The sequence below is a fragment of the Saccopteryx leptura genome, chromosome 11, assembly GCF_036850995.1.
Source record: "Saccopteryx leptura isolate mSacLep1 chromosome 11, mSacLep1_pri_phased_curated, whole genome shotgun sequence".
NCBI classification, from domain to species: Eukaryota; Metazoa; Chordata; class Mammalia; order Chiroptera; family Emballonuridae; genus Saccopteryx; species Saccopteryx leptura.
The window spans coordinates 33,081,488-33,108,864 of NC_089513.1; the positions used below are offsets into that span (position 1 = coordinate 33,081,488).

General features: G+C 38.2%; 1 protein-coding gene across 14 annotated transcripts in view; it reads right to left on the minus strand.

Annotated features, from left to right (window-relative positions):
* Positions 1–27,377, minus strand: part of DTNA (dystrobrevin alpha) — a 372,686-nt gene that overhangs the window by 23,701 nt on the left and 321,608 nt on the right. For 8 of the 14 annotated variants that reach the window (XM_066352951.1, XM_066352958.1, XM_066352954.1 and 5 more), the window contains 5 exons: positions 19,618–19,705; positions 17,158–17,255; positions 13,143–13,256; positions 5,394–5,490; positions 3,050–3,070 (listed from right to left, as the gene is read on the minus strand). In XM_066352951.1, the coding sequence (XP_066209048.1) occupies positions 3,050–3,070; positions 5,394–5,490; positions 13,143–13,256; positions 17,158–17,255; positions 19,618–19,705 (418 nt within the window). Of the gene's footprint in view, positions 1–1,885; positions 3,071–5,393; positions 5,491–13,142; positions 13,257–17,157; positions 17,256–19,617; positions 19,706–27,377 lie in introns of those variants that run through there. The other 6 variants (XM_066352959.1, XM_066352953.1, XM_066352962.1 and 3 more) reach the window with 2 other exon arrangements.

Sequence of the window (27,377 nt, forward strand, 5' to 3'; positions counted from 1 at the left end):
TAGGATAATTTCAATTCAAGTTTTGTAAAAAACATTTATTGCTTATCATATAATCATCATATTATATTACAGGCACTAATTTTTTTTTAATTCATGTTCTTTCCTCAAGGGGAATAAATTCATGCATTATTTCTAACAAGAAACAGTATAAATAGAAATTATATATACCAGAATAATAAAATACATTGAACCACACAGACTTATGATAAAGCAAGTAGAGCTCATTAAATCAAGCACAATTTGTTGTGTGCAGTGTCTTAAATCTGATTTTACAAAGAGAACATCCCCAAAGGGTAGAAGTTTATAAATAATAACAGAATTTAGAAGCCGATGACAGACTAAAACCTCAAAATTCTCTCCTTATATCACTTTATACCATGAGAAGTCTACATATTTGGATGTCATTTGTTTATTTCCTTGTGGTGGAACCACCTCTACAGATTGGAACATGTCGGGTTCTGTCTTTAATTCTGACGGGAGGTCAGTGTAAGAAGCAGCCATGTGAAAGCTACTACTGCATTTGTCCATTTTAATTTCTTTATTTTTATTAAAAAGTTCTTTTCTGAAATGAGAAATGGGGAGGCAGACAGATAGACTCTGGCTTGTGCCTAACCGGATCTACCAGGCACGCCCACCAGGGGGCAATGCTCTGCCCCTCCGGGCGTCGCTCTGCCGCGACCAGAGCCACTCTAGCGCCTGGGGCAGAGGCCAAGGAGCCATCCCCAGCGCCCGGGCCATCTTTGCTCCAATGGAGCCTTGGCTGCAGGAGGGGAAGAGAGAGACAAAGAGGAAGGAGAGGGGGAAGGGGGAAGCAGATGTATATTTCTCCTGTGTGCCCTGGCCGGGAATCAAACCCGGGACTTCCACATGCTGGGCCAACACTCTACCATTGAGCCAACCAGCCAGGGCCTTTATTTTATTTTTCAGTACTCCTTCTATAAAATTCTGAGTAAAGACTTTCCTTTTATATTTTATGCTAACAGAAATTTGGTCCCCTGAGAACTAGTATTTCTGTTCTGATAAAACCACTCATGTTTTCCTTTTTTGCCTCCTTACGAGAAATCTCAGAATAATACTCCTGTCCCTTATAATTAGCATATTTGCATTTTTTCCTTATTTTTCTATTTTATGAAGTCATTGTTTATGTCATTTGTTGTAAGCGGCCTCGGGTCCTTTTTAAAAGGAGGCTTGAGTATAAAAGCAAAGAAAGGTAAGACAGGCCAACTCTCCCCCCCATCCAAATGATGCACTGCTGCCATCCAGGTGTCACCAGCAGTGGCCTTTAAGTCCCTATGCAGCAGTATGCGCTGCTGGCTGACGTTCAGAGATGCAACAACTGTTGAGGGCTCAGTGGGGAGGAACAGGAAGGAAAGGAGGCAACAGTGCTCTTATGGGTGCTGCCATAGTTTGGCTCTGTGCGTCCATCCGTTTATGAACTTCCCAGCTCTTTGCACCCATTGGATTATGAAGTTCCTGGTCCATTGAACCTTTCAAGAATGTGTTGCCTGGGAAATGGTAGAGAAGTCCCAGAGGGAAATGGTAAGAAACAGCTGACTGATTGCAGGATAATTGCCCTCTCTCTCCACTAGGAGGGGAAAGGTTACATTGGACCCTTTTTTTCTTTTTTCATGCACATGCTAAGTAAAGAGACAGGAAAGAACAGAGGCTGTTTACAAAGAGAAGTGTCAGAGCAAGGTATTTTTCTGTCCCATGATCTAAGTGTGTTGGAAGTACATAGCTACATCCCTCTATGCACTTATACAGGGTGGCAATGTGCGTTCTTCACCCAGGGGCATTGTCTCTCATTAAAATTGGACTTTAGTTTTAGTAAAGTAATTGTTTTCACAAAATACAAAATAATGTAATACATTGTCTTTATTGTCTGACATTACAGATTAGTTTTACACTTTCCTTTTTTTTTTTTTTTACAGACCAGGGGAATAAAGGGTAAAAATGTGTCCAGCATTTTGCAAACATTCTTTGTTACACAGAAACACACACAATGAATAATAGGAAAGAGAATACAGAAGAATTAAAAGGTAGGTTGAAATTGGACAGGCTGTAGTTCTAATTGATCCATAGAAAGAAGGTGAAACTTTTAGATAATACTAGCAGGTGGGGTAATATTGTCATACACAGCTTGGTACATGCACTTGAATTAAAGCTGCTTTTATTTTGCTTCCATTTTATTATTATTTTTTGAGTACGCTGCTCCCTCTGCTGGTTTCTGAACCTGACCACAGGGTTAGATACAGGATTTCAGTTTAGGCTACAGTTAGAGTCACAATGTCCCTATTTTTAGAGATGTACGTGAGGACCTTGTGAACTCCCAGAGCAGAAGGGTTCTTGGTGATAAGAGAAAGGCTAAAAGTTACCTATTCTTTTGAGATTACAGTATTGTTAACCAATGGTAGAGATTCTACTTGGGAAGAACTGAACAATGGGAAGTGAACAATTACTAAGTGCAGTCTTTCTCTCATAAGATTGAGCACATTTTGGTGAGCAGTGGGGAACCGGGGCTTACTAATTATGTAATAAGAAGAGATGGAATTGGCTAATTTTTATAAAAAGAGGTTCCATACCTTTTCAATAAAAAGGAAACTGAACTAGATATTCACAGCATCAGAAGATGTCAAGATTAGCTTCTGAGCGCTGTGAGTGTTACACAGTGTAACTTTAGTGACTCTAATGAATATCTTTCTATTAAGAAAAAGGTTTGATCAACAACCCATAAAAGCAAGAGACTAGTTTGAAAGTTAGACCCCTGGAGATCTAAAAAGTGTCTAACAAATTGCAATTTGTTCCCTCTTCTCAAAGATACATTAGCTCTTCTTTTGATGCTGACAGTAGTAATAGTTATAAAAAATGCTAAATTTAATATATTTCAATTCAAGCACTACATTGAAAAGGAAGCAAATTAGTATGATTTTTTTTTCTCTTTCCAAACTGAAGCATGAACATACATTAGAGGCAAAAGCAATGAGAAAAACAGCAGGACGGCAGGCCCCTCCACTGTTAGTTAAGACCTGCAGTAGGGAACATAACTTACTCCCTGCTTCAGTTCTTCTTCCTACAGAAAGATTGAATCAATAACAGTTAGATTACCCAGGGTTCCGACAAGAGCATGTATACGGGGTGAAGGGATGCAAGGTGGGGAAAACATCAACACAGCTTTGATGGCAGGTCACGTCTCCTCAATCTCAGTGACTTCTGTTCTAAGTCCTTTTGGGTATTTGAAACTATAGACTCATCTCTTTTCTCCCCATGTGCAACCATCTTTCAGAACCATTTCTCTGTCCCAGTGTTTGTACACCCTGATACAGAAGGCTAGGTTGATGCCAAGATGGCTGGTGGTGAATAGACTCATTTCCCAGAGTTATGGTGACAGATCTATAGGAACAGAAGCAAGGGAATGTTTTCAAAGTTTCCTGTCATTTGGTGAAGGGAAAGATGGAATCGACCTTCTTGACTTGGAAAGGAAAGCAGAAAAAGCTTTTCTGGTTCATCAAATGAGATAACAAGCTAGAAACAGCAACAGGTTATTAATTAGCTAATCCTGTCTTAACACACAGAACAAAAACTGAACGCTACACCCTACATGTCTTATGCACTGATAGTAGTGTAAGTAAAGATAAGGCATTTCCAACATTGATGGCAGGAAAAGTTGACTAAGGAATAAAAAACAGTAAACAAAACAAACAAACAAACAAACAAAAAAGAAGTGTTAGCTTACAACAGTGCCTGGGACACAGTAGGTTTCAAAAAATATTTGTTAAATAAAAGGAAAGAAGGAAGGAAGGAAGGAAGGGAGCAAGGGAGGAAGGAAAGGAGGAAGGGAGAAAAAAGGAAGAATAACGATGAGGAGAAAGAGGAGCAGGAGGTAGGGAGAGAGAGAGAAAAATAAAGAAACAGTAAAGAACAATACGGAAACAGTAAGTGATGATGTGTCAGGGATGTGAAGGACTCATGGACTGAAAGTCCAGACATCTTATCTCACAAGTGAGCTGACCTAGAGGCTGCATCTTTGTCATCTTACCAGAAGCTCTAGTCCAGGGGTCCCCAAACTTTTTACACAGGGACCAGTTCACTGTCCCTCAGACCATTGGAGGGCTGGAGTATAAAAAAAACTATGAACAAATCCCTATGCACACTGAACATATCTTATTTTAAAGTAAAAAAAAACAAAAAAAACAAAATGGGAACAAATACAATATTTAAAATAAAGAATAAATAAATAAATAAATAAATAAATAAATAAATAAATAAAATAAAAAACAAGTAAATTTAAATCAACAAACTGACCAGTATTTCAATGGGAACTATGGGCCTGCTTTTGGCTAATGAGATGGTCAATGTGCTCCTCTCACTGACCACCAATGAAAGAGGTGCCCCTTCCAGAATTGTGGCAGGGGCCGGATAAATGGCCTCAGGGGGCCTCATGCGGCCCGTGAGCCATAGTTTGGGACCCCTGCTCTAGTCCCTGCCCTCGGCATATCAGTCTCAGAGCATATTGGTTCATGCTTGTTTACAGGCAAGGTGACAGAACAGCACTGACCCTTCCATTGGGCTGACTCAGGACATGGGACCATAATTAGTCTTCTGACTTAAAATGTGATTTGGTGTATACTAAAAAAGGGAATGAGAACTTATGAAAGGAAGAATGTCACTGCCCAATGAGAATGATAGACCATGGCACTTCTGGAGATCATTATTTTTAACACTCTACCTTCAGAAAAGTAAAGAGATCAATAAATTGTTTTTAGAAAGATCAACTTTCTGAAACTAGATTTACTAGTAATTTATCAGGAACTTCTTTTTGGCTCAAGGGATTAATATTTCCCAGGCAATAGGATTGAAAAAAATAAAAAGAAAAGTAAGGAGATATATTCATCTACAGTTTGTATTTCAGACCCATAGTACTTATGTGACTTGCTGCTAAAGCCACACAGTAAGGTAAAAAATTTTACCGAAATTAATAAAGTTATTCCTCTTAATAAAATGATCACCACCAAAGTTATTTAATGGCTATATCTTCATTTTATGAATTAGACATTAACTTCTGTTCAATTTAGTCAGAACTGCTGACTAAAGTAAAATACTAAACTGTTATTAAAGTAAAATATTCCTAAATAAGTCCAGTTTTATTACTGTCAAGGACATCCGAAACTGGAAAAAAAAAGGCCAAAAAGAAGTTGTTCTATGAGGGTCCTCAGTAGTCTGGTTCCAGAAAAATGGATAGAATAAGCCCTATATTGACTGCTATCATTTGATGCATCTAAGAAAAGTTCCTATATTTGAATTTAAAACCACATTTTGGGGGATATCACATATAGTAATTGTAAAAACTAATGCACATTATGTGCAAAAAATTTTTACAAATGCCAGTGTCTTACCTTTAGTAGCTTCATGAGACCTTCTAGCTGGACCATTAGCTCCCTCCGGCTCTCCTGGAGAGCAGACATTCTCTGTTCCAGCTCATCCTTGCGCTGTCTAAGAAAGAAGCAGTTGTCATTAGAAACAGCATTCCACTCACTGATGTCATCACACTTCTTAACCTGTTGGGACTACTGGACCACCAGAAAAAGGGCATTTCTGGGTGTCTGACACGGTTACTAAGCAAGGAAATGTCAAATGAATGAGTAATTATAGCTTGAGGTGTAAATTTATTTTTTAAAAGTCATATTAAAACAGAATTAAAATCCTGGGGACACTCTCCTCTTTCACCCTGGATCAGCCATTTGATGAAATCTTTTCTGAAAGCTCACCAAGTGGTGGCCCCTGGGCTATATGCCATTGGGTTTTCTTGAGACAACAAACAAAAACCAAACCGTCACTGAAAAAAGCCAATTCCATGGATCCTCTAAACTAAAGGACCCTTTTGTAAATCTCACTGAAAATACTGATTACCTTAATATTTGGAAATTAGATTTTGAAAAGTATATTTTTCATCTCTTCCATCCTTAATATGGAGAGCAGTGCCTTTCAGGGGTCAAATATTAATGGTGCATAGTTACTATATAGTCAGTCTAAATTTTTTGGTTTGAGTTTGGTTTCATAAACTGAAGTCAGAATAAAAAAGTTCCTATATAATTATGTTAACTGAAAACACTCTATAAGGTTTGTCTTTGTTTAATTTTGTTTTGTTTTTGTAGAACTATTGAACTGTTAGGAAGAATGGAAACCACAAAGGACATTTGATCATTGACGTTGACGCTAAGAGGTATTAAAAATATCTCCAAGGAGGGAAACAAATGAAACAGTATAAATAATGTTGATAGTTCATATTTCTGAAGTATACGTATACTTTTCAAAGCAATTTCAAATAGATTATTTTATGACCATTAGTGAATGAGTAATACATACACTTTTTTTTGCCCCAAAGGCTTCTCTGAGTTTGAAATTTATATTTTTAACATGTGTGGATGTTTTCACCATTTATGCATTAATGTATAAATGGATATATATATATATATAATAGACATTATATATATATATATATATATTAAATTTTCCATTGACTGAGAGAGAGAGAGAAAGAGAGAGAGAATCATCAGCTTGTTGTTCCACTTAGTAGTGTATTCATTGACCAGTATCAAACCTATGACCTTGGCACATGGCAATGATGCTCTATCCACTGAGCAGGGCAGCATAAACACAATATTAAATGGAGCTATAGCATGAACTCTTGAAATAAAAAACTGACAATATAAAAATGTCACACTGATTTAGGTCAATGGCCTATCCAACTGCAAGATACTTTGTGGGAGGACAGGTGATAGATACAAATGAGATATTTCTAATTTGTTTTCATATAGGTTTACTCTGTAATGAATGATGAATTTAAAATTTGTAAATATGTCTCAGCTCTTTTTGAATATATTTTCAACTTTTATTACCACAGCAATCTTTCCTTTGATTTCCTTAACAATTGCCTCTTTTCTGAATCTTGTGGAAAAGGAACATCATAATTTTATAGACTTTAATGGTATCTTGTTTCAGTCTTTGTATTCCTGAGCTACAGATTCTAATTTTTTTTTCAGATTCTAATTTTGAAAGTCTTGCCTCATTCCTCATTCAAAAATATTCTTCATTGACAATCCATTTGCTGTTTTTTTTTTTCCTTGTCTGTACATGGTGTCCCAAATACATCCAACAATACAGCTTGGCAAGAGGGTAAATCATCTTTCTGATTTGCTTCTAGTTCTCTTCTAGGTACTGCACTGTAACTGTTGGCCTTTTGGCCATAGGAGCTCTTTGAGAAGAAGGTTGAAACAAAATTATAGTATCGTAGGCAAGAAATACTAAGAAAGGCATCAAAAAAGTATCAGAATAAGTTAACTATTGTTAGTTTAAAATTAATCAAATTTAAAGTTATTTGTACATTTATCTTACAGTAGTCATCTTTCAGAACATGACATTCATTCTTTCATGCATTTGATTGAGTTTAATTTTTTTTTAAAAAATTCATTGACAATGTCTTTATTTAATCTTCTCTGTAAGTATTTACAGCAGTGATTACCAAATGTGGGTCTGATAACAAATCTGTAGTGTGGCCTCTTCTGTTCCAAGGAGAAATGAGAAAACAAGAACTAAGTAGGCAATTTCATTTTCACAGAGGTAAATATATTCACCTCTAAAGAGTTGAGTAGGGTACAATTTTTATCCTTGGGTAACATGAAAAAGTTTAAAATAATGATGGTACTATGCAATAAAAATAAAAACAAATCACTATATTTGGTAACAGGAGAAAACTGACAGTTCTATATAGCTGTAGAAGTTCAGGGAAGGCTCACTAAATCACCCTGCAAAATTCCCCTCAGATGCTCCATCCCATGTGGGAAGGAAAGACCCTGGGGAACCATATGAAATGCTTCAGACCTTCCTCTGCTTCATCTGTGCCTCTTGATTGCCTGTAAGTCTGATTAAACAATCTAATCCAGACCGTTAGCTCGAAATGTAACTCTCACCCTTCAATGGCTCCTTGTTGTAGGATGAATAGCAGCATCTTTAAGATGGTCTGAAGGACCACAGAATCATGATCTATCCCTACATCTTCAGCTCCACCTCTTACCATGTACCCCTTCATTTACTATACTCTAGGTCTATAGACCCTTTAGTTCCTACAAAACTGTCATATTTGCTCCTGCCTTTTGGTTTTTGTACATACGGTCTGTACCTCACAGGAGGACCCTTTCCTCAGCTTTCCTAGCCACCACTCCATTGTCAGTTCCCATCACCTATGTCCCATTCTTCATACTTCAACTCAAACAATCGTTCCTCATGGTAGCTCTTTCTGACTCTAGTGAAGTGCAGGTTTGATGATTTTTATTAAAAACGGTTGATTCCTTATAGCACTTACCTTAGTTTATAATTACATTCTTATTTGTTTGATTATTTGATTTATGTCATTTTTTCTACCAGACCACAAATTCTGTGTGATCAGAATTAGTATCTTTTCCAATTCATCATGGTATTGCAATACCCAGAAAAGTTCTGGGTATACTGCATTTTAGAAATTTTGGTCGAATGAATTAAAAAATAATAAAATGGCCCTGGCGGGTTGGCTCAGCGGTAGAGCGTCGGCCTGGTGTGCGGGGGACCCGGGTTCGATTCCCGGCCAGGGCACATAAGAGAAGTGCCCATTTGCTTCTCCACCCCCCCTCCTTCTTCTCTGTCTCTCTCTTCCCCTCCCGCAGCCAAGGCTCCATTGGAGCAAAGATGGCCCGGGTGCTGGGGATGGCTCCTTGGCCTCTGCCCCAGGCGCTAGAGTGGCTCTGGTCGGCAGAGCAACACCCCAGAGGGGCAGAGCATCGCCCCCTGGTGGGCAGAGCGTAACCCCCTGGTGGGCGTGTCGGGTGGATCCTGGTCGGGCGCATGCGGGAGTCTGTCTGACTGTCTCTTCCCGTTTCCAGCTTCAGAAAAATACAAAATAAATAAATAAATAAAAATAAAATAAAATAAAAAATAAAATGAAGAAAGATAATTCTCATATCAGTGTAGATACACCAGAGGCTGAGACTCAATCGTGTGCTCACTGTGATACTTTGGGCAGGAGATACCCAGGACAAGGAGGTGGAATCCCCCTGTGCTACTCATTGTGCAATATCTTTGGCAAGTTACTTAATTTCTGTGAACCTTAGTTTCTGTATTTATAAAAAGAGTACAATAATGCTCATCTCCCAAGTTTGTTACAGCATATATATGGAACAGTGAATGTAGAGCTTAGTGCATAGGAAGTGTCAGATTAGCACACAGTGCTAATTATATGCTGGTCATATAATCCTAGTCAGTTGCCAGATCTGGGCTGTAAACATGGCTTTCAGCTTTGTTGTGGCTAAAATGAAAAGGAAAATATGATTATTTAGAAAGGTCATAGTGCTCTTAAGATAAAAATAAACTAAGAGTTCACGAAAAGCAAAGCTCTGCTATTTTCTCCCATTTCCCATGTCTGAGCTAAAGAACTTTCTACTATTGGTTTCTCAACAAAAGGCCCTGGGAAGGAGGTGATAGAATGAGATCTCTATCAAAGCTATGAAAAGGAGTTCCTGTGCCTGTTTTACATGGCCACCCATCAATGTGAACTAAGGTCAAAGTCACAATGCAAGAGGTCGTTATTTTGAAGTGCTTAAAAAACTGTGAACAACCAGAGCTGGGTTTCTTAACCTGGGATATCAGATTATCTGTGAAATCCACAACTGGGAAAGTGTTTAGCACAGAATAAGTGGTTGATAAGTATTTAGAGAAATACTCTTAAAGGGAGTGTTCCTTCTTCTTCCAGGCAGAAGAAGTGTGTACAGCATGGAGGCAGGCAAAAGCAAAATGGCTGGAATTTAGGTGCCTCAGGCCTCAGGTTTCAAGGCTCAGCTGACAGAGAGGGCCAAATATACATTAGTTCTTGCCAAGCTAGACTCTTTTCTGTAGATTTAGGCTAAGGGGGGGCCACGGGAATGTGCACAAGTCAGGGCCAGAGAGAGGAAATGTCAGTTGGAAAACTCATCATCTGATCCAGGCACATCAAGATGCCTTCCCAGGTTGTAATATCTAAATGGAACCAAATATTTTCAAAAGCAAATGTCAGAGTTGATGAAAATGCTTATGAAAAATTCCCAGTCATCACCCCTCCACTAGAGAATGGCATAACCAGTAGAAGAGGTACAGAAACATTTCAGGTAGAGAAAAAGTACTCTGATGTATAGATGAGTTGGTTTATCCAGTTATATTTCCATATACATTAAACTTAATTTTCAACTTGTGAGCTTGGAGGACCTATATGATCCCATTATGTGTGTGTGTGTGTGTGTGTGTGTGTGTGTGTGTTACAGAAACAGAGAGAGGAACGAACAGGCAGGAAGGGAGAGAGATGAGAAGCATCAGTTCTTCATTGTGGCTCTTTAGTCTTCTTAGTTGTTTATTGATTGTTTTCTCATATGTGCCTTGACTGGAGGGCTACAACAGAGCAAGTGACTCCTTGCTCAAGCCAGAGATCTTGGGCTCAAGCCAGGAACCTTGGTCTTCAAGCCAGCGACCATGGGGTGATATCTATGATCCCACACTCAAGCCAGCGACCCTACGCTCAAGCTGGTGAGACCCCATTCAAGCCGGATGAGCCCGTGCTCAAGCCTGAAACCTCGGAGTTTTGAACCTGGGTCCTCTGTATCCCAGTCTGACTCTCTATCTATTGCGCCACTGCCTGGTCAGGTGAAAGATACTTTCAAATAGTCATTTACTTTTACGTGTCTTTGAGGATGAGGAGGATGTGAAACACCAGTTTTCCCTTCTTTTCATTTTCATTCCTTCAGAGTGATGGTATAGTAGAATGTGCAAGGATTTTTAATATATTTCTCTGAAGGAAGGACAAGAAATCACTTAGGTTGAAAAGAAAGAATTTCTGTGTTTTCTGTTAAATTATTTTGTTATTCTAAAGTATGGTGTGATCTCACACTCTAAGCAGCCCCACCAGCTGCAGGTTCTGTAGATTTCCTTTCCATAACACAAGGCTTAGAGGGGAAGTTCCTCCAGCCAGGTGTGTGGGCCTGGGGACAGTGGATCCCAGCAGAGAGCAGGCAGGTCCTGCAGCCTGGACCAGGTGTGTACTCAATGTTAACATGTCCGAAGAGCAGGGATAGAGCGGAACCCCTACATTCAGTAAGGACTTGGTAAACACCAAACATGACCATACAGAACTGGCTTAATTTAATCTCTTTGTATGGAGAAAGTAAAAGACATTCAAATTCTGACAAGGATTTCTGAAAAGAGGCATTGGTACAGACATATCCCACTTAACAATGAGGACATGTGCTGATAAACGCACCATTAGGCGATTTTGCCGTGTGAATATCATAAGAGTGCACTCAACAAACCTGGATGGTGTAGCCTACTATATACCTAGGCTATGTGATATAGCCTTTGTTCCTAGGCTACAAGCCTGTTCAGTATGTTACTGTACAAAACAACACGAGATTAAATCAAGTATAAGAGAAAATGATGCAATTAAGAGAGAAAGGAAACACAAGATGTATGAGGTTGTTACAGGCATAACATGGATACTGTTTTACAGCAAACTTTTTTTTAATAAATAGGAAGAGTATACACTAAAATAACAACAAAAATTATTGTAAATTCATAAACCAGTAGCATAGTCATTTATTATTATTATCAAGTATTATGTACTCTACATAATTATATGTTTTATGCTTGTACACACCCGGCACCTCAGTAGGTGTGTTTATACCACATCACCAGGAATGCATTGTGCTACTATATTATGATGGCTGTGACATCACTAGGCAATAGGAATTTTTTAGCTCCATTATAAACTTATGAGACCATCATCATACATGTGGTCTGTCATGTATTGTAAAGTCATTATGTGGCACATGATTATACTTAAAAAGTATGCTTTAGAGTTAGATATATATGAAATACACTCGGCACTCAAACTGAAAGATAGAAAGTATGCTATACATCTTAACTGAAAGTCCCTTGTGAAATATGATATTTCTATGAGGGAATTTGTTTTGTTTGCTACACAGATAGGTTTGCTACACAGATAGGTACGTGCCATATTCATGGCATGGTAGGAAGCCAGTTTGACTGGAGCCCAGACATGACTTTCCTTTTGCCCATGGGTGCAGAGGGAGACATTATTGTCATCATGCACTTCCTGCTACTTTATACCTTTCTGACTGAATACTGCACTGAAACTCAGGGGTTGAACTGGATAATCTTTTAAGGTCCTTTCCACCTACTTTATGATGACAGAGTAGGTAAACCCAGGTCTTTTAACTCAACTGCAGAAGAAGAAGGTATGGAGTCCATTTTTTAAGATCTGTAAGTAAAGCTATTAGGGACCCAGATTTATAGAAAACCAGACTCCCTTTTATGGGTTACAGGTGAATTTTTGAATGTAAAAATGTTTTGATCACTTGTATCATAAACATATTGTTGATGGTACAAATAACTAAGATGTGAATTAAATTTTTTTCCAGTAAGAGATTAGTTTCCTCCCTGACCGGGTGGCTCAGTGCAGAAAGCACTGTCCTGGCCCACTGAGGTCGCCAGTTTGATCCCGGGTCAGGGCACGTTTGAGAAGCCATCAATGAGTGCACAACTAAGTGGAACAACTAAGAGAAACAGCGAGTTGGTGCTTCCCTAGCCCTCCTTCCTTTCTCTCACTCAAGTCAATGGAAAACATTTATATATATATAAGAGGTCTTTGTTTCTGACTTAAAGAACTGTTTCCTTTTCTCTGTATCAAATGAAAAAAATAAAAATTTTAATATAGACATTTATTATTATTATTATTATTAATTTTAATAGGGTGACATTGATAAATCAGGGTACATATGTTCAAAGAAAACCTCTCCAGGTTATTTTGACATTTGATTATGTTGCATACCCATCACCCAAAGTCAAATTGTCTTCCGTCACCTTCTATCTGGTCTTCTTTGTGCCCCTCCCCCACAAAGAATAAAATTTAAAGAGTCTCTCCCACAAACCCCTAAATCCCAGCAATAAGGCATGTGCAATTAAAAAAATAAAGGTCAGAAACGGGCTAAAGAGTGGTTTCTGGCTAGACATCGTTAACCTTATTGAAGATCTCAAGCACCTGCATCCCGACATGCTCTGGGCGCCTCTCTTACCTGAGGAGGCGGAGCTCCGCCAGCAGAGTGGGGTTCTGCTGAGCCTTCTCTGGAGTCGGCTGCGAAGCTTGCTCATGCTCTAGCCGCAGCCTCTGAATCTCCTGTAAGATTTCTCTTGGGAGAGAGGAAGAAGAGAGGAAGCCAGGGTCAGTTCACTTGCAGAGTCTCGAGGATCTAACATCTGAGCAGAGCAGATCAGGGCTACAGAGCAAAGAAGGCGTCGTTCCACGTTTCTGAGTAGACTCAACCCTCGCTAAACCAGCTGCGTTTACCGGTGTTGGCTGTAGCCAGTTGGCTGCTGTGAATGAAGTTTCAGGCTTCACCTCCAGTATATCTGCACCATTCGGAACCATAAGTGTGTCGTTGGAGCCTTCAAGCTGAGTGTTCTCATCAGAACCTACTAATCTCTCTAGTAAGGAACATAATGCCGTGATAATGTGCTTATCTTAAAAAAGTGCACTGCTTAAGAGATGAAAACGTATTTTCCTATTATTTATAATGATTCCACTGACATCCTAAAGTAACTGTGGGTACCAACTAAGAGGTGCTTGGAGGGGAAATAAGGATATATGATGCTCATTCCACAAACCTAAATAAACCCATTCTCTCTGAGATTTAACTGCGAAGGTCACAGTTAGGCAAAATCCTATCTCTTTTTCTTAACATTTTCAGCCTCAGCAATAGATCTCAATGAGAGTAGCCTTAGAAGGAAAGTGCTTTTAAGAGGATTCACTGTAATTGAGTCTGTGACATAAGAGGGCTCTTGGTGTGACCTCTGTCAGGGGTGACATGCCAGTCTATTATTGATATGAGGCCTGGGTTACCTTGCACTGAGGTGAACATTAGGCCAGCCATAAAGGATAGGTGACTTGTGTAAGGTAAATTATCCCTAAGTGAGTTAGAAGCCATTAGCAAGGAGGAGGGGTCAGTCTTCTATGCAATAAAATGTATAAGAGCCAGTAAGACCGAAAAAAGCACCAAGAATGCTTTTTAGCACATGGTGAGCAAGGGGGATGGCTTTCTGCCCAAAAGGCTAATTTACAACTGACTGCTTCACCAACACAACAGCATCTAGAAGTTAATTACCACTCACTCCACATCTCCTGAGGATGGTGAGAAGGATGGACTATAAATTGAGCAGTTTTCAACCTTTTCTTGGTCTTCCTTTGTGTTCCAGGGTGAAAACCTTTCTTTAAGAGAAATATTTTATGGAAACCTAGCATGTCAAGGAAAGGGTGCTTCTAGCCCTTCCCCCGCCTTCAGCACCCCCACAGACACTCCACGGTCTCACAGAGCTCAGCCTGAAAATCACCGTTCTGGGGTTTTTAAGACCACCAGAACTAACATCCTAATATTTTATGGCTCCCATTGATTCTCCTTATTGGTTGTAAGGACACAACCATGACAGAACCATATAGCCTAAGGAGGAAGCAGCTTTGCTTTGATAAGAAAAAGTAACGGTAGGTTAGGTAGAGAGCATTGAGTGCTTAGTCTATATCCAGGAACTGTGCTGTCTTCTTTAATCCTTAAATCCTTACAATCTTGTTTTTTTTAATCTTGTTTTATTTAATCCTTATAACAATTCTATTATACATAAGTTTTACTATTACCTGTTTCCTAAATGAGGAAATCAAAGCATAGACCAGTTAAATGAGGAAATCAAAGCATAGACCAGTTAAAAGACTTGCCCAAGTTCAATGACACATAAATGGTAGAGGTGATCTGAACCCAGGCTTGTTAGCTCCAAAGCTCATATATATCAGACTTCCTCAGTTTTTGGTACTTGCTTTGATGGGTCTAGCTTAGGTAGGCTGTGATTTATGCAATGTAGTTTAAAGAGTTACATTGTCTTGCTACTGCTAATACTACCCTCAACTTGCTCCCCCAAGGGTTCTATAAGAATGCATTATCTTTTAAAGATCATTGCTGTAATGTCCATGAATTACCTAGGGTATTCATGAAGTAAAGTGAGGAACTCTATCCTCTCCTAAAGCTCAGAGATCTGACTATTGGGTTAATTGTCGCCTTGGAGACCCTGAGATTCCTGGGGTTCATTTCCATGCCACAGAAGTGTGACCTGGATAAGCTTCTGGGATGTGGTTCTCGGGTCTTTGGAGGGTATGAGACCACTGGCTTAGAGAGAATTCAGGATGGACCAGATACTCATCAGCACGTGCTGGGGAATCTAGGGGCCATGGAAGAACTCAGGGACAGGATGCTCTCAGGAGCTCTTTTTCTGCCATCTCATTACCATTTCTTTATTCTTTTCTGGTCCTGAAAACATGCATTCAGCGAGTACAATAGAAAAACACTCTAGAAACAAGCAGGAAGAGTGGAACTAAGGCACAGCCATGGTCCTTAGGACATTCCTAGTGCATCCTGCTGATTCTGGAAGCCCACCTGGTGGCAGATATCCCTGGGGTATTTCTTTAAAGGAAGTCCTCATTTCTTTCCCCTCAAATATGCTATCCCCATGTTAAATGAAAGCGGAGGTTTGGAAGGGAAAACAAAGTGCTCTGGAGAAGTGGAAGAGTAGGTTAACATGGCAACCAAGATAAAATGTGTGGGCTTGTGAGTTTTCACTCTTTTCTATTTTCTAAGAATACAAAAATGAGCCAATTAAATGTGTACCTTCCTTTTAATGTTTTTCTGTGTAACTCTGAAGAATACTTTAAGCATTTATCCTAAAATTTCCAGATTAAACTCTACAGTCATGAAACAATGATCACAATCACCTCCCTGACCGGTTTGATCTCAGAAGTGGCATCAGTGTTTAAGAACGGGATTAAGTGTTAAGACATTTTGGTACGATTCTAAGAAATATAGACTGTACAAGTTGTTCCTATGTTCGGCTATATCAGCATTGAGTTTGAGATCTTACTCAGCTATCTATTATTTTCTCACTCTCTCTGTATTTACCAAGCTTCTATAATTTGTTAGGTATGGTTCTGAAACCTAGGGGCCATTTTGCATGGCCTCTGTTCTCAAAGAGCTTCCATTTCAGTCAGGGAAAACAGACGATAAACAAGGACACAAACACACAAACACATAAATGCAATCATTTTAGACAGTGATAAGTCACACACACACACACACACACACACACACACACACACACACACTGCAATAGTGGTTCCTGGAGTAGGAGGTGGTAGGCAAGATTAGATAGGTAATCTTTTGAGCTAAGACCTGAATGATGAGAGAGAGACAATCAGGCAGAGACACGGAGGAAGAGCTTTCTAAGCTCAGAGTACAATTAGTGCAAAGGCTGTAAAAAAAGAAAGAAGCAGGATTGTAAAGAGCTCGGTGGGCTGATGCTTGGAAGGTAGGCGGGAATCTGGCCAGGTAAAATCTTGCAGAACTTGGTAAGAGGGGTGGATTTAGTCTAAGTGTGATGGAAATGCATCAGAGGATTTTGGACAGGAAATCACATGATATGATTTATGTTTTATAAAATGACAGATTGGACTGAGTGGTTCTGGTGGAGATGAAGTGGACAGTTGGGGGATACACTGTGGGGGAATGGATTGAGAATCAAGCTGCACTGCATAAAGAAAGGACCTGTTGATGGACTGGACAGGAGATGTTTGGTTTGAACACCTGGGCAATGGTGATAACAGTCCAAATGCCTCTTTTAGCCTAAGATCCTTACAGGGACCCTCCTTGGAAAGCTTTCTACTTGTCTCTGAGTGACAGAGATAATTTGGTCCTATTACTCAGGAATGTCCTTCTGCATTAGTTTCTTAACTAAAATCAGTGTGTAGGAAAAAGGAAAATGAGGCTGTCTTGAGAGAAAACATTGTGTTTTCTCAGAACTGTATATATAAATATTCTCATGAAGCTTCTGAAGATCTAAAATCTAAAGATTAGCTTCTCAGAAGCCAGCATTACTGGCCCTAGAGATGCCCTTAAACATTCATACAGGGTGGAAAACCTGAATATTTTAAAGCATGACTATAGGTAATCAATGGAATATACTTTGATCAAAAGAGCCAACACATCTAAGAAGCCATACCTGTTCTTGTTTTCTAGTTCTGCTATGAGCTGCCTTTGTTGCTTATTTGCATCAATGGTGAAGGAGATGTCAGGAGCACTTCTCTGCTGAGTTGGTTGCTGTAAAACAGGTGGTTTACGCTATTTAACATTGGGAATGGGAACCCACATGTGTTTGAGAAGGCAGGAATCATGAGATATGCAGACAAGAAAAAGGAAACTATTTTTATCAAAACAAACAAAAAAAAGCAGGTATATTAAATTCAATTGTCATTCCTTGCCCAAGGACCAACTTTTCTGTGGATCTGGAGCACATCTATGCAATAAAAGGCAGAACAGAATTCTTCGACAGGCAAATACACAAAACATGAAAAAATTGTTCTTTAGCTCTCTGATTTGAAGACTTTGGGGAGTTCATTCTTGTCATGCTATCCCCACTGCAACTATCCTCTCAATATAAGCAGGTATAAAAAAATACTTCAGCCCTCGCTGGATAGCTCCATTGGTTGGAGCATTATCCTGAAGCACAGAGGTTTCCAGTTCAATCCCCAGTCAGGACACATACAGAGACAGATTGATGTTCCTGTCTCTGTCTGTCTGTCTCTCTTTCTTCCTCTCTTGTTAAAATCAATAAATTAAAAAAAAGAAAACTTCACTGTTGGCCCTGGCCAATTATCTCAGTGAGTTAGAGCATCATCCTAAAATACCAAGGTTTCAGGTTCGATCCTTGGTCAAGGCACATATGGGAAGTGACCATAGAATGCACAACTAAGTGGAACAAAAAATGAATGCTTCACCCCCCTGTCTCTCTAAAATCAATAAAAAAAATTACAAATACTTCACTGTTGAGATGACTCTCTAGAATTACTGTTCAATCACTATAGGGTACAATTAGAAATTTCATAGTTTTAAAATCATAGTTAATATAACTTTCTTTTTTTCTTTTGGTCAACAAATTATCAGCATGTCTTTATATGTAATATAACTTTGAGATATATATATATAGATATATGTATCACATTCCTGTATATTCATATCACACCAGCTTATTATTCTTGGTCATGTAACTTGCTTTAACAACTCATGTCTATGTAGTCATAGCTTTCTTGATTTTTATAAAATTATAGGTATATATAAAATTATATACACATACATACATACACAAATTGACTCCAACAAATTATGTATATTATATACAAATTAATCAAGTATATATATACATATATAAATATATGATTATATGTCTATATGCATATGTATGCATGTATATATATAATAATATAGCATATTTATATCTGTCTGTATATGTAAGTATTAAAAGGTTAATATTTCATTATTCTATAAAAACAGGGTCAGACTATGTACATTTCCCTAACTTGCTTTCTTTGCTTTACAGTACATTGTAGAAATTTCTCAGTCAATATTTATTGCTTTTAAAACAAATTTAGAAAAATCACAATCAATCTCTCAACCAAAGAATGCCAAGCTTTTAAAAATGGCACTGATTGTGGCCCTGGCCAGGTGGCTCAGTGGATAGAGCGTTGGCCTGGCATGTGGACATCCTGGGTTTGATCCCTAGTCAGGGCACACATGAGAAGGGACCATCTGCTTCTCTCCCTCTTCCTCTCCCCCTTTTCTCGCTTTTCCCCTCTTGCAGCCAGTGGCTCGATTGGTTCAAGCGTTGGCCTGGCACTGAGGATTGTTTGGTTGGTCTGAGCATTGGCCTCAAGTGCTGAGGATAACTTGGTTCATTCGAGCATCAGCCCCAGATTAGGATTACTGGGTGGAGCCCAGTCTGGGGACATGTGGGAGTCTGTTTTTCTATCTCCCTTCCTCTCACATGTAAAAAAAAAAATGGCACTGACTGCCTAAACCCAAAGACATGAAGAAACTCAGCTTGCTTTTTAAAGTCCAGAAGCATGACTGAGGAAAGGTTAAATGTGGTAAAGTTCTGGCTTTTGTAAAGCTTTTCTATAATTTTAATAAGCATTTCTTTTTAACAGAGAAAGGATTTGTGTTGCTAATGAAGAAGTTTGAGAGCTTATGATTTATATCCTAAAATACTTTCTATAGTGAAGTCTGGCATATGGTATTTTTGACCTGTGACCCAAGTTTATCTTCTGATTTCATTAAATAATTTTCTGTTGCTCATACGTATTTCACACACTGATAAAAGTAGACACTTATTTGGGCCAGTTGTGGATCTGAGTCATGGCTTTGCCCTTTATATTAACCAATCAGGAATTATCCAGAGAAATCAGGTATTAGGCTATTTCAGCAATGTTGTAACAGAATTTCTCAAGCTATGATCTATGCCATACTAGAATAATAAGTGTAAAGGGGAAAAGTGGAAGCAGTGGAAGGCCAGACCATTTTTAGGTCTTTCAGACCATATAGTAGCAACTCTTGAGCTCTACTGTTGTGGCACCATCTATAAGATCAACAATGACCATGATGGCATCCTCTCACTCAAACTACTTACAGGTGAAGTGGACTCTGCTGCCAGTCTTGCTGCGTACCTGGCAATCAGCCTGTGTTCTTCATCAAGCCGGTTCGAACTCTCAAGCATACTATGGAGAACAGAGCAAGGAGACTCTTAGGCAATGAGAAAGACTGATGTATTCATATTACCACTAGAGGTTTTGCTATTTCAATTTTTTGGTGCAAAAATACAAAAGTTGTATAAAACCCTGTGAGGTTAATGATCTCAGACTTGGCTTCATAACATGAATCCACAACATGAATCTAGTATGTGGCCAGGAAGGTCATTAATAAATCCTGTCTTCACTCAATTCAGTTGTCTAAGAAAGCTTCAAAGAGGAGTGACTTTTTTGATCAACATTCTTAGTAAAATAATATTTTCTCTTTAATTTTATTGCTGTTAACATTTTTATTTCCTTATTATACAAGTAATACATGTTCAAAATAGACATGTTAGAAAAGATAAAAGCTAGATTACAAAAAAACCAACAACTGTGGCCAGCCTGTAGTGATCCCTCCCCATCTCCTAGTCTTCACATTTGTGTATAATCCCCTCCTTTTAGTATGGCTGGACTTACGGACATGCTTCTAATGAATACAATATGGCGCAAGTAATGGGCTGTTACTTTCAAGGTTAGTTTATAAAAAGACCATGGTTTCCATCTTGGGAATATTTTCTCTCTCTTGAGCCTTTTTGGATTGCTTGCTCTGTGGGAAGCTAACTGCCATATCACATGGTAGCCTGTGGAAAGGCCCATTTGATGAGGAACTGGAGCCAGCCAGCACCTTGTGAATGAGTCCACATAGGCAGAGCCTTCAGATGAGATCACAGCCCCAGCCAACAGCTTGATAGCAAACTCATGAAAGTCCTCTTCAGCCACAGGCACATAGCTATGCCAAACCTGGATTCCTGACCCACTGTGAGATAATAAATGCTTGTTGTTTTAAGTTGCTAAGTTTTTGTGTAATTTGTTATGCAGCAATAGATAACTAATATAATTCTCATCAATAATGTTACTACCTAAGTAACTTGCTATTTTATATTTAGTTCCAGAAAAGTGGAATTATAGTCCAGTGGCTTCTAATGACACTAATGGGAATTGTTTAGTGCCTCTTATAAATTTATAGAAATTGTTTGTACTAGAATAAAGGATGAACTGAATCCCTAAAAAACTAATGCAAGTAGAAGCAAATAAATAAAAATAACTACTAAAGTAAATATCAACTCTCCCCTATTTCAAAGGCCCTTCACTAAAGACTAAGTTCTGTGCCATTAAAAAATATTCTATGCAACATACCAGTAACACTAATCTTGTTAACAGGCTAGTTGGTCATACCTTGATTTATCAGTTATTCTGGTAAGATATCAGAATCAAGGTTAGAAACTAGTTCCTCTTATCTCCATATTTATTTACATTCTTCTCCATTGGTTCTTATACTTAAGTCTGTTCCAGAAAGAACAAAATAAATACTAATGATTATGCATTAAAAATGACACACTTTGCCTGACCAGACGGTGGCGCAGTGGATAGAGCGTTGGACCAGGACATGGAAGACCCAGGTTCAAAACCCAGGGTCGCCGGCTTGAGTGTGGGCTCATCTGATTTGAGCAAGGCTCACCAGCTTGAGCCCAAAGTTGCTGGCCTAAGCAATAGATAACTTGGTCTGCTGTGGCCCCTGGTCAAGGCACAAACAAGAAAGCAATCAATGAACAACTAAAGTGCTGCAACAAAGAATTGATGCTTCTCATCTCTCTCCCTTCCTGCCAGTCTGTCTCTATCTGTTCCTCTCTCTGTCTCTGTCACAAAATAAAAAAAAATGACACACTTCAAAATGACACACTTCTATGCCAATAGTAAGGCTGTAAGAATTATAATTCTATAATAAATAATCTGTACACTGTATTGTGTGCTCATCACCCCAAGTCAGGTCTCCTTCCATCACCTCGTATCCCCCATTGACCCTCTTCTACCTGCTTCATCTCCCTACACTGAACATTCTGCTTCCAGAATTTCTTATTGTTAGTTCAAAAATTAAGTATTTTTTACAATTTGCTTTTTTATAAGACATTCACTTTGAAAAAATATATTAGCAGTGAGGATAGGTCAGTATTTTGATTCAAGAGCTATCTGGCATCCATTGTAAAGTCTTAGATCCATATAAAATAACATAATTATGTCATTTATATGTATATTTACATATAAAATAAACATAAAACATATTCTTTTAACCTTTGTTTTAAAGCGAGATGAGAGAAAATCATTATGCGTTTCCAGTGATATATGTATTAGTATGTCACTCCCAAATAGCTCTTCCCTAGCTGGCTAAATCCACTAATGTAATATTTTTTCTCATAATTTTGGAACACATTTTTGTTTCTATTATCTCTGTTCTAGCCTGTACTCTTCACATATATAAAATATACCTGCTCTTGTTTTGAATACTTCCATACTAGATTTAGCCCCTTTCTCGGGGCTTGACGACTACCTAGGATATTCCTGAATTTCTCCATTTACCAAGTCACTTCTCCATACTCAGAAAAAAAGTCTTCCCTTTTTCTTTGCCCAAATAAAAGAATGCATGTTAAAAGCATCAAACTAATATGATGCCTAGAACACACATAATGCTAGTTAATACGACATCATTATTTTGCCTCTTAAGTAACCCGTTTAGATTCATCCATGATTCATGTCTCCTTCAAAATGTCATCTACCATCCAACAGTGATCTACAGCAAGGCTTCTTCCACTTTAGTGTGTCCACATATCACTTAGGGACGCCGTGAGAAGGCAGCTTCTGATTCTGTAGTGGTGGGGGCAGCAGGTCGGGCTGGTGGGGCTTGAGAGGACACCTTGAGTGCAAAGGTCTAGAAAATCTTGAAAGTAAAACAGAAAATCTAAATACATGAAATGAACCACTATATTGTGGTTCATTTATAACTTTATAAAACAGACCATTTTTCATGAGAGTTTAACTGATATCCATATAGTATGTGTGATATTTTATAAACACTCCCTATGACAGAAAATTTTAGGATTTCAGGCTGATATATATGTATAGTATCGATCCTTGTGGATTGAGGCTTTTAATTATCATACAAAGGCCTGCAGGAAGAGAATAATTTTAATAGTGAAAGTAATAAGTTCTGGAAAATGGAGGCTTTAAAACAGGCGTCTATCTTTTAAGACATTATCTGCACTCTGTAGAGGTTTAAAATAATAACTGAATTTCTTGTTGCAGCTTTAATAAGAAAGAGGATGCAACACTATCTTTGCTTTAAACATAAAACTACTCACAAAGAAATCTGGACATGTTTATCATTTCTGGCTGGTGTATTAGTGATTATAAGCTTAACTGAATACTGTGTAGACGACAGGGCTCATTGCTCCAAGCCCAAGACAATGATTTGTTTGACTGTCTGAAACTGACTTTGTCAAAAATATTTGTGAGTGTTTTGACAAATAAAAATTTTTAAAAACCTTGATAAGAAACCTCATGATAAAAGTATCTATTACCATGTATGACCAGCAAGTATAAATAATATGAAGGTTACATATAAAAAAGCCTCCTGGAAATGTTAGACATGAAGTCATGGGATTCTGCCTAGTAAGCTATAATTCATACTTCCATGGTTTTCCTCCCCCTAGCACTGACGGAATGAGGGTTGGAGTGATCTATTATCCCTTTGTGCACACAAACGATTTATGAGCCCACATGTGCCATTTCAGTATGTTCAAATTATACAAGGGTGAATGAGGCATTTCTCTGATAAGTTCCATTATTCCAGGACTTCAATTACAAATAGTTAAAAATGAATGGCCAATAATCCCTAAATCATTAAAGAAATACTGATTCCAACACTCTCTCCATCCCTGGCTATTCATTTCAAGACTTCATACTCAGTAATATTGCTACAAGACTATGATGAATTAAAAGGTGGCTGCTGTGTAGACTGAATTTTGAGTGGGAAGATCTATTATTTTGAAAGCTCTCTAGTTTCTACCTTAAATACATGGCAAGTAGTTGCTGCTAGTAATTTGAAAATGGCATTCTAGGAAACTCAAGTGGCTCCAGCTAACCTATGGCTAAATTGTGATTTAGCCAAGATCTCTAGGAACTCAGGGTTTATTCACATGTTGTTTTTTTTGTTTGTTTGTTTATTTGCTTGTTTGTGTCTCTGCAGACCTGTTCTGACTTCCAGGGTGGAAAAGTCAACCAAATAATGTTATCCAAAGGCCACCAGAAATACTTGTATGCTTTACTGTAATATTTTTCCATTTGTCTAAATGGTGATAGAAATTTTATCACCAGAGATTAATTTTTAAGGTCATTAGGCCTCAGGTACGACTCTCCTATTAAAATGCAAATAGCTAATAGGAGGCTTACTGTCGGAGAAGGCATTATTAGTTAACACTAAATGAAGGATTACTTTATGAGGTTATATCCTATGTTTTGCAGTTGGTTGAGAGCAAAATGCTATGGGATAGAGCCCTGCTCTGGCTCTTAGGAGGCAGAGAACAGAGGAGTCAGGGTGGAAAAGAATGAAGTGATATTGGGGTCCAAGATGTCATTTTAAGGGACTGAAGAATGGAGAGGGAAATGAAGGAACTCTCAAAGCATCTACTGTTGACTGGTTTGAGAGGAAAAGACAGTAAATCATGAAAGGGTGACTTCATGGATAATAACAAAAAATCAGCATAATGATGGCTTCTCTGTAGGGATGCCATCAAACTCCTTTATTGAGACCTTGGCATTAAAATCCACTATGTTATAATCATCTACACGGCCTTGCATTCCATCTTCTACAAACTCTCAAGTTCCTCCACTTCCTTCAATTCAATGGTCAGCGATGTGCTTCAGCTCATTGTAATTTTGGCCTGAATCAGTGTAAAGTCTGATTTTAGACTTATTCTTCCCTCCAATTCGTTTTCTATCCCATAGCCAGTGACCTTTTAAAACAGTGTATAGATGAGGTGTTGTAGACTTGTGCACCTGAAACCTGTATAATCTTGTTAACCAGTGTCTTCCCAATAAATTCAATAAGAAGGAAAAAGAATAAAAATAAAATTGGCTATAACATTCCTATGCATAAAATCTTTCAATGGGTTCTTATTTTTGAACTTCCAAAATAAGAGGTATAAGGTCCCACATAACTTAGCTTTGTCTTTTACCCTGGTTACTCTAGTAGCCTTACCAAACTTACTGTAGTCCCCCATGTATAAGACACACCTTTTTTCAAAACTTTTGTGATCTAAAAACTGGGTGCGTGTTATACAGTGGTTGTAGATTTTTTTACTTGCATTTCCCGCTTTTTTGTACTTGTTTTTGCGCTCATTGTTGAAGACAGTGATTCGTCATCAGACACAGATGAGGACAAGCTAATGGATGGAAGTTTTAACTGTGATGAGGAGTTGTATGAATTTTATGATGAATAAAACTTGAGTTCAATAACTTTATGTAATACATTTTTTTTTTTCAAAATTCGGGCCCCCAAATTAAGGTGCATCTTATACATGGGAGTGTCTTATACATGGGGAAATATGGTAAGTTTTGCAGAGGGGCCATATTCTCTCTGCCTTGAACAATATTTCTGCCTCCTCCATACATGTCCACCAGGCTGATTCCTCTTTATCCTGCTGTTGGCTTTAGCTGATGTTTCTTACCTTCACCACCAACCTCCAAATTAATGTTCATGGCTTCTCATATATCCCATAGCACTCTGCAATGCACTACCCTTATTATAGCTGCTATCCTTTCGCATTTTAATTGCCTTTGTACTCATCTTTATTCTTCACTGAACTAACTTCTTTGAGGGAAGAATGGTTCAATCTTTTCACCATTAGATCTTAAGTGTTTAGCACAGTGCTTGAAACACAGTAAGAACTACCTAAGAATTAGTTGGACAAAAGAATGAATAAAGGTTAGCTCTCTTAGGCTGGTAATGTCATGGTCTTTGGTTCAGCTCTTCTGTCTTTCTGGGCTCTGCATGCACCCTCAATGCTTTGAGAAAATCAGAAGAAAACAGATCAAATATTGTACTTTAAAACTAGCCATGCCATCTAAAATCAAACGGTGAAATATTCACTTTGGACAGAGTTAAAAAATAATTATTCATTCTATGGCTTCATACAGATGCCTTATCTTCTCTGTATATAGGTGCTGAAGTTCATAGAAATGTCATTATACTCATTCATATTTATCAACATCAGGTTTTCCCCACCCCCAACCAACCATGGCAAGTTCTCTTTCGGTTCACATTTTGTTGTTGTTGTTGTTTTAAAGACTAGGAAAGCAGATGGTGTCTAAAAGGGGTAAGATCCCATTAAAAATATTTATTCTTATAAGGGGTAAATAACTGATATTATTATAAAAGAGTGAGTGGGAGGTTATGCTGGATCATTTCTGGATTCAAACCCCAGCCCTCTCACTTACTAGCTGTGTGACTCAGGGCAAGTCACTTAACCTCTTTGTGCCCACACAGTGATAATTTACATCATGGCTTCCCAGGAGGAACATGAGATAAAGTGTTTAGAGCAGTGCCAGGCCACATGGTAAGACTCAATGTGAGAATTGCTTTTACTCTTACCTCTAAGAAATAAGTAACAATGTCTTGGTATGACCATTCTGGCAACATAACTTCCTATCTATAAATTAGTTTTTTGCTGAAGAAATGTGCGTGGTTACTATTCAGTAATCTAGGTTATACCAGAAAGAGAAAGACAGTTTAGTTGAATCAATGAAGGAGCTTACAGAAGCAATAGGTGGTCTTTATATCTCTGATTTCCTAAACAAGGGAAGCAGTGAGCTCAAGGGTGACAGCCTCCTCTCCTCTTTCCTTGCTCTTGTAAGCAAAGCTGAACACTGTCACGAATTGTTTTTATCAATTAATTAGTTTATTTAGACAATTAAACTGTCATGAATTTTTAATCAAAATGTCCTTTTTGTACCATTTATTGAACAACATATGAGACCGTGTCCTATTCTGAATTCTCTATTTTAGCACATTTGGAGAAAGTGTAGCTGAAGTTCATCCAGTCAACAATAGTCATGAACATATATGAGCTGTCAGTTTATTTCTGCCATATTACAATGGACAGGTCTTACAAAATAGAATTTTACAATCTAACTTTTTAGATGCCTTCAGTCCTATTCAAAATTAAGGGAAGAACTAACATCGAGTTTCTCCCATGTGCCAGTACTACACTAGCTAATTTAAGTCTATCACCTCATTAGATTGGTAGTGTCACTCATTTTCCATGGAAACTTATTAAAATGTATAAGAATCTATAACAGGTAAGGGAATGCATCTTAAAATCAGTTTATCATCTGATTATGCTGAGAAAAGCTCCATGGGAACAACACAGCCAATGCAGGTATGTGATATTCTTCACGTTTACATTCCTAGCATCCTAAGGAAATATCTTTCTCAGAAGTCGAGTAGTATACTTGAAGCTCCTAAACATTTTACTGAAGAAAGGAGTAATGTTAACAAGGAAATTAAAACTCATAAAATAGACACTGTCAGTTAGTGTAAATAATTTCTTTTTCTTTCAAAAGGTTGCAATAAACTTACATTTTTCAAAATCAACAACATTTAAGGAAAAGGGCCAATCAAAACATAGCCTGCACCTTAAACATATTAAAGGCATATGATTCAGTGAATTCAATATTAGACTGAATTGTGTCTCTCTGAAATTCATGTGTTTAAGCCCCAATTCTAGTACCTTAGAATGTGAATGTACACGGTGATGTGGCTTTTAAA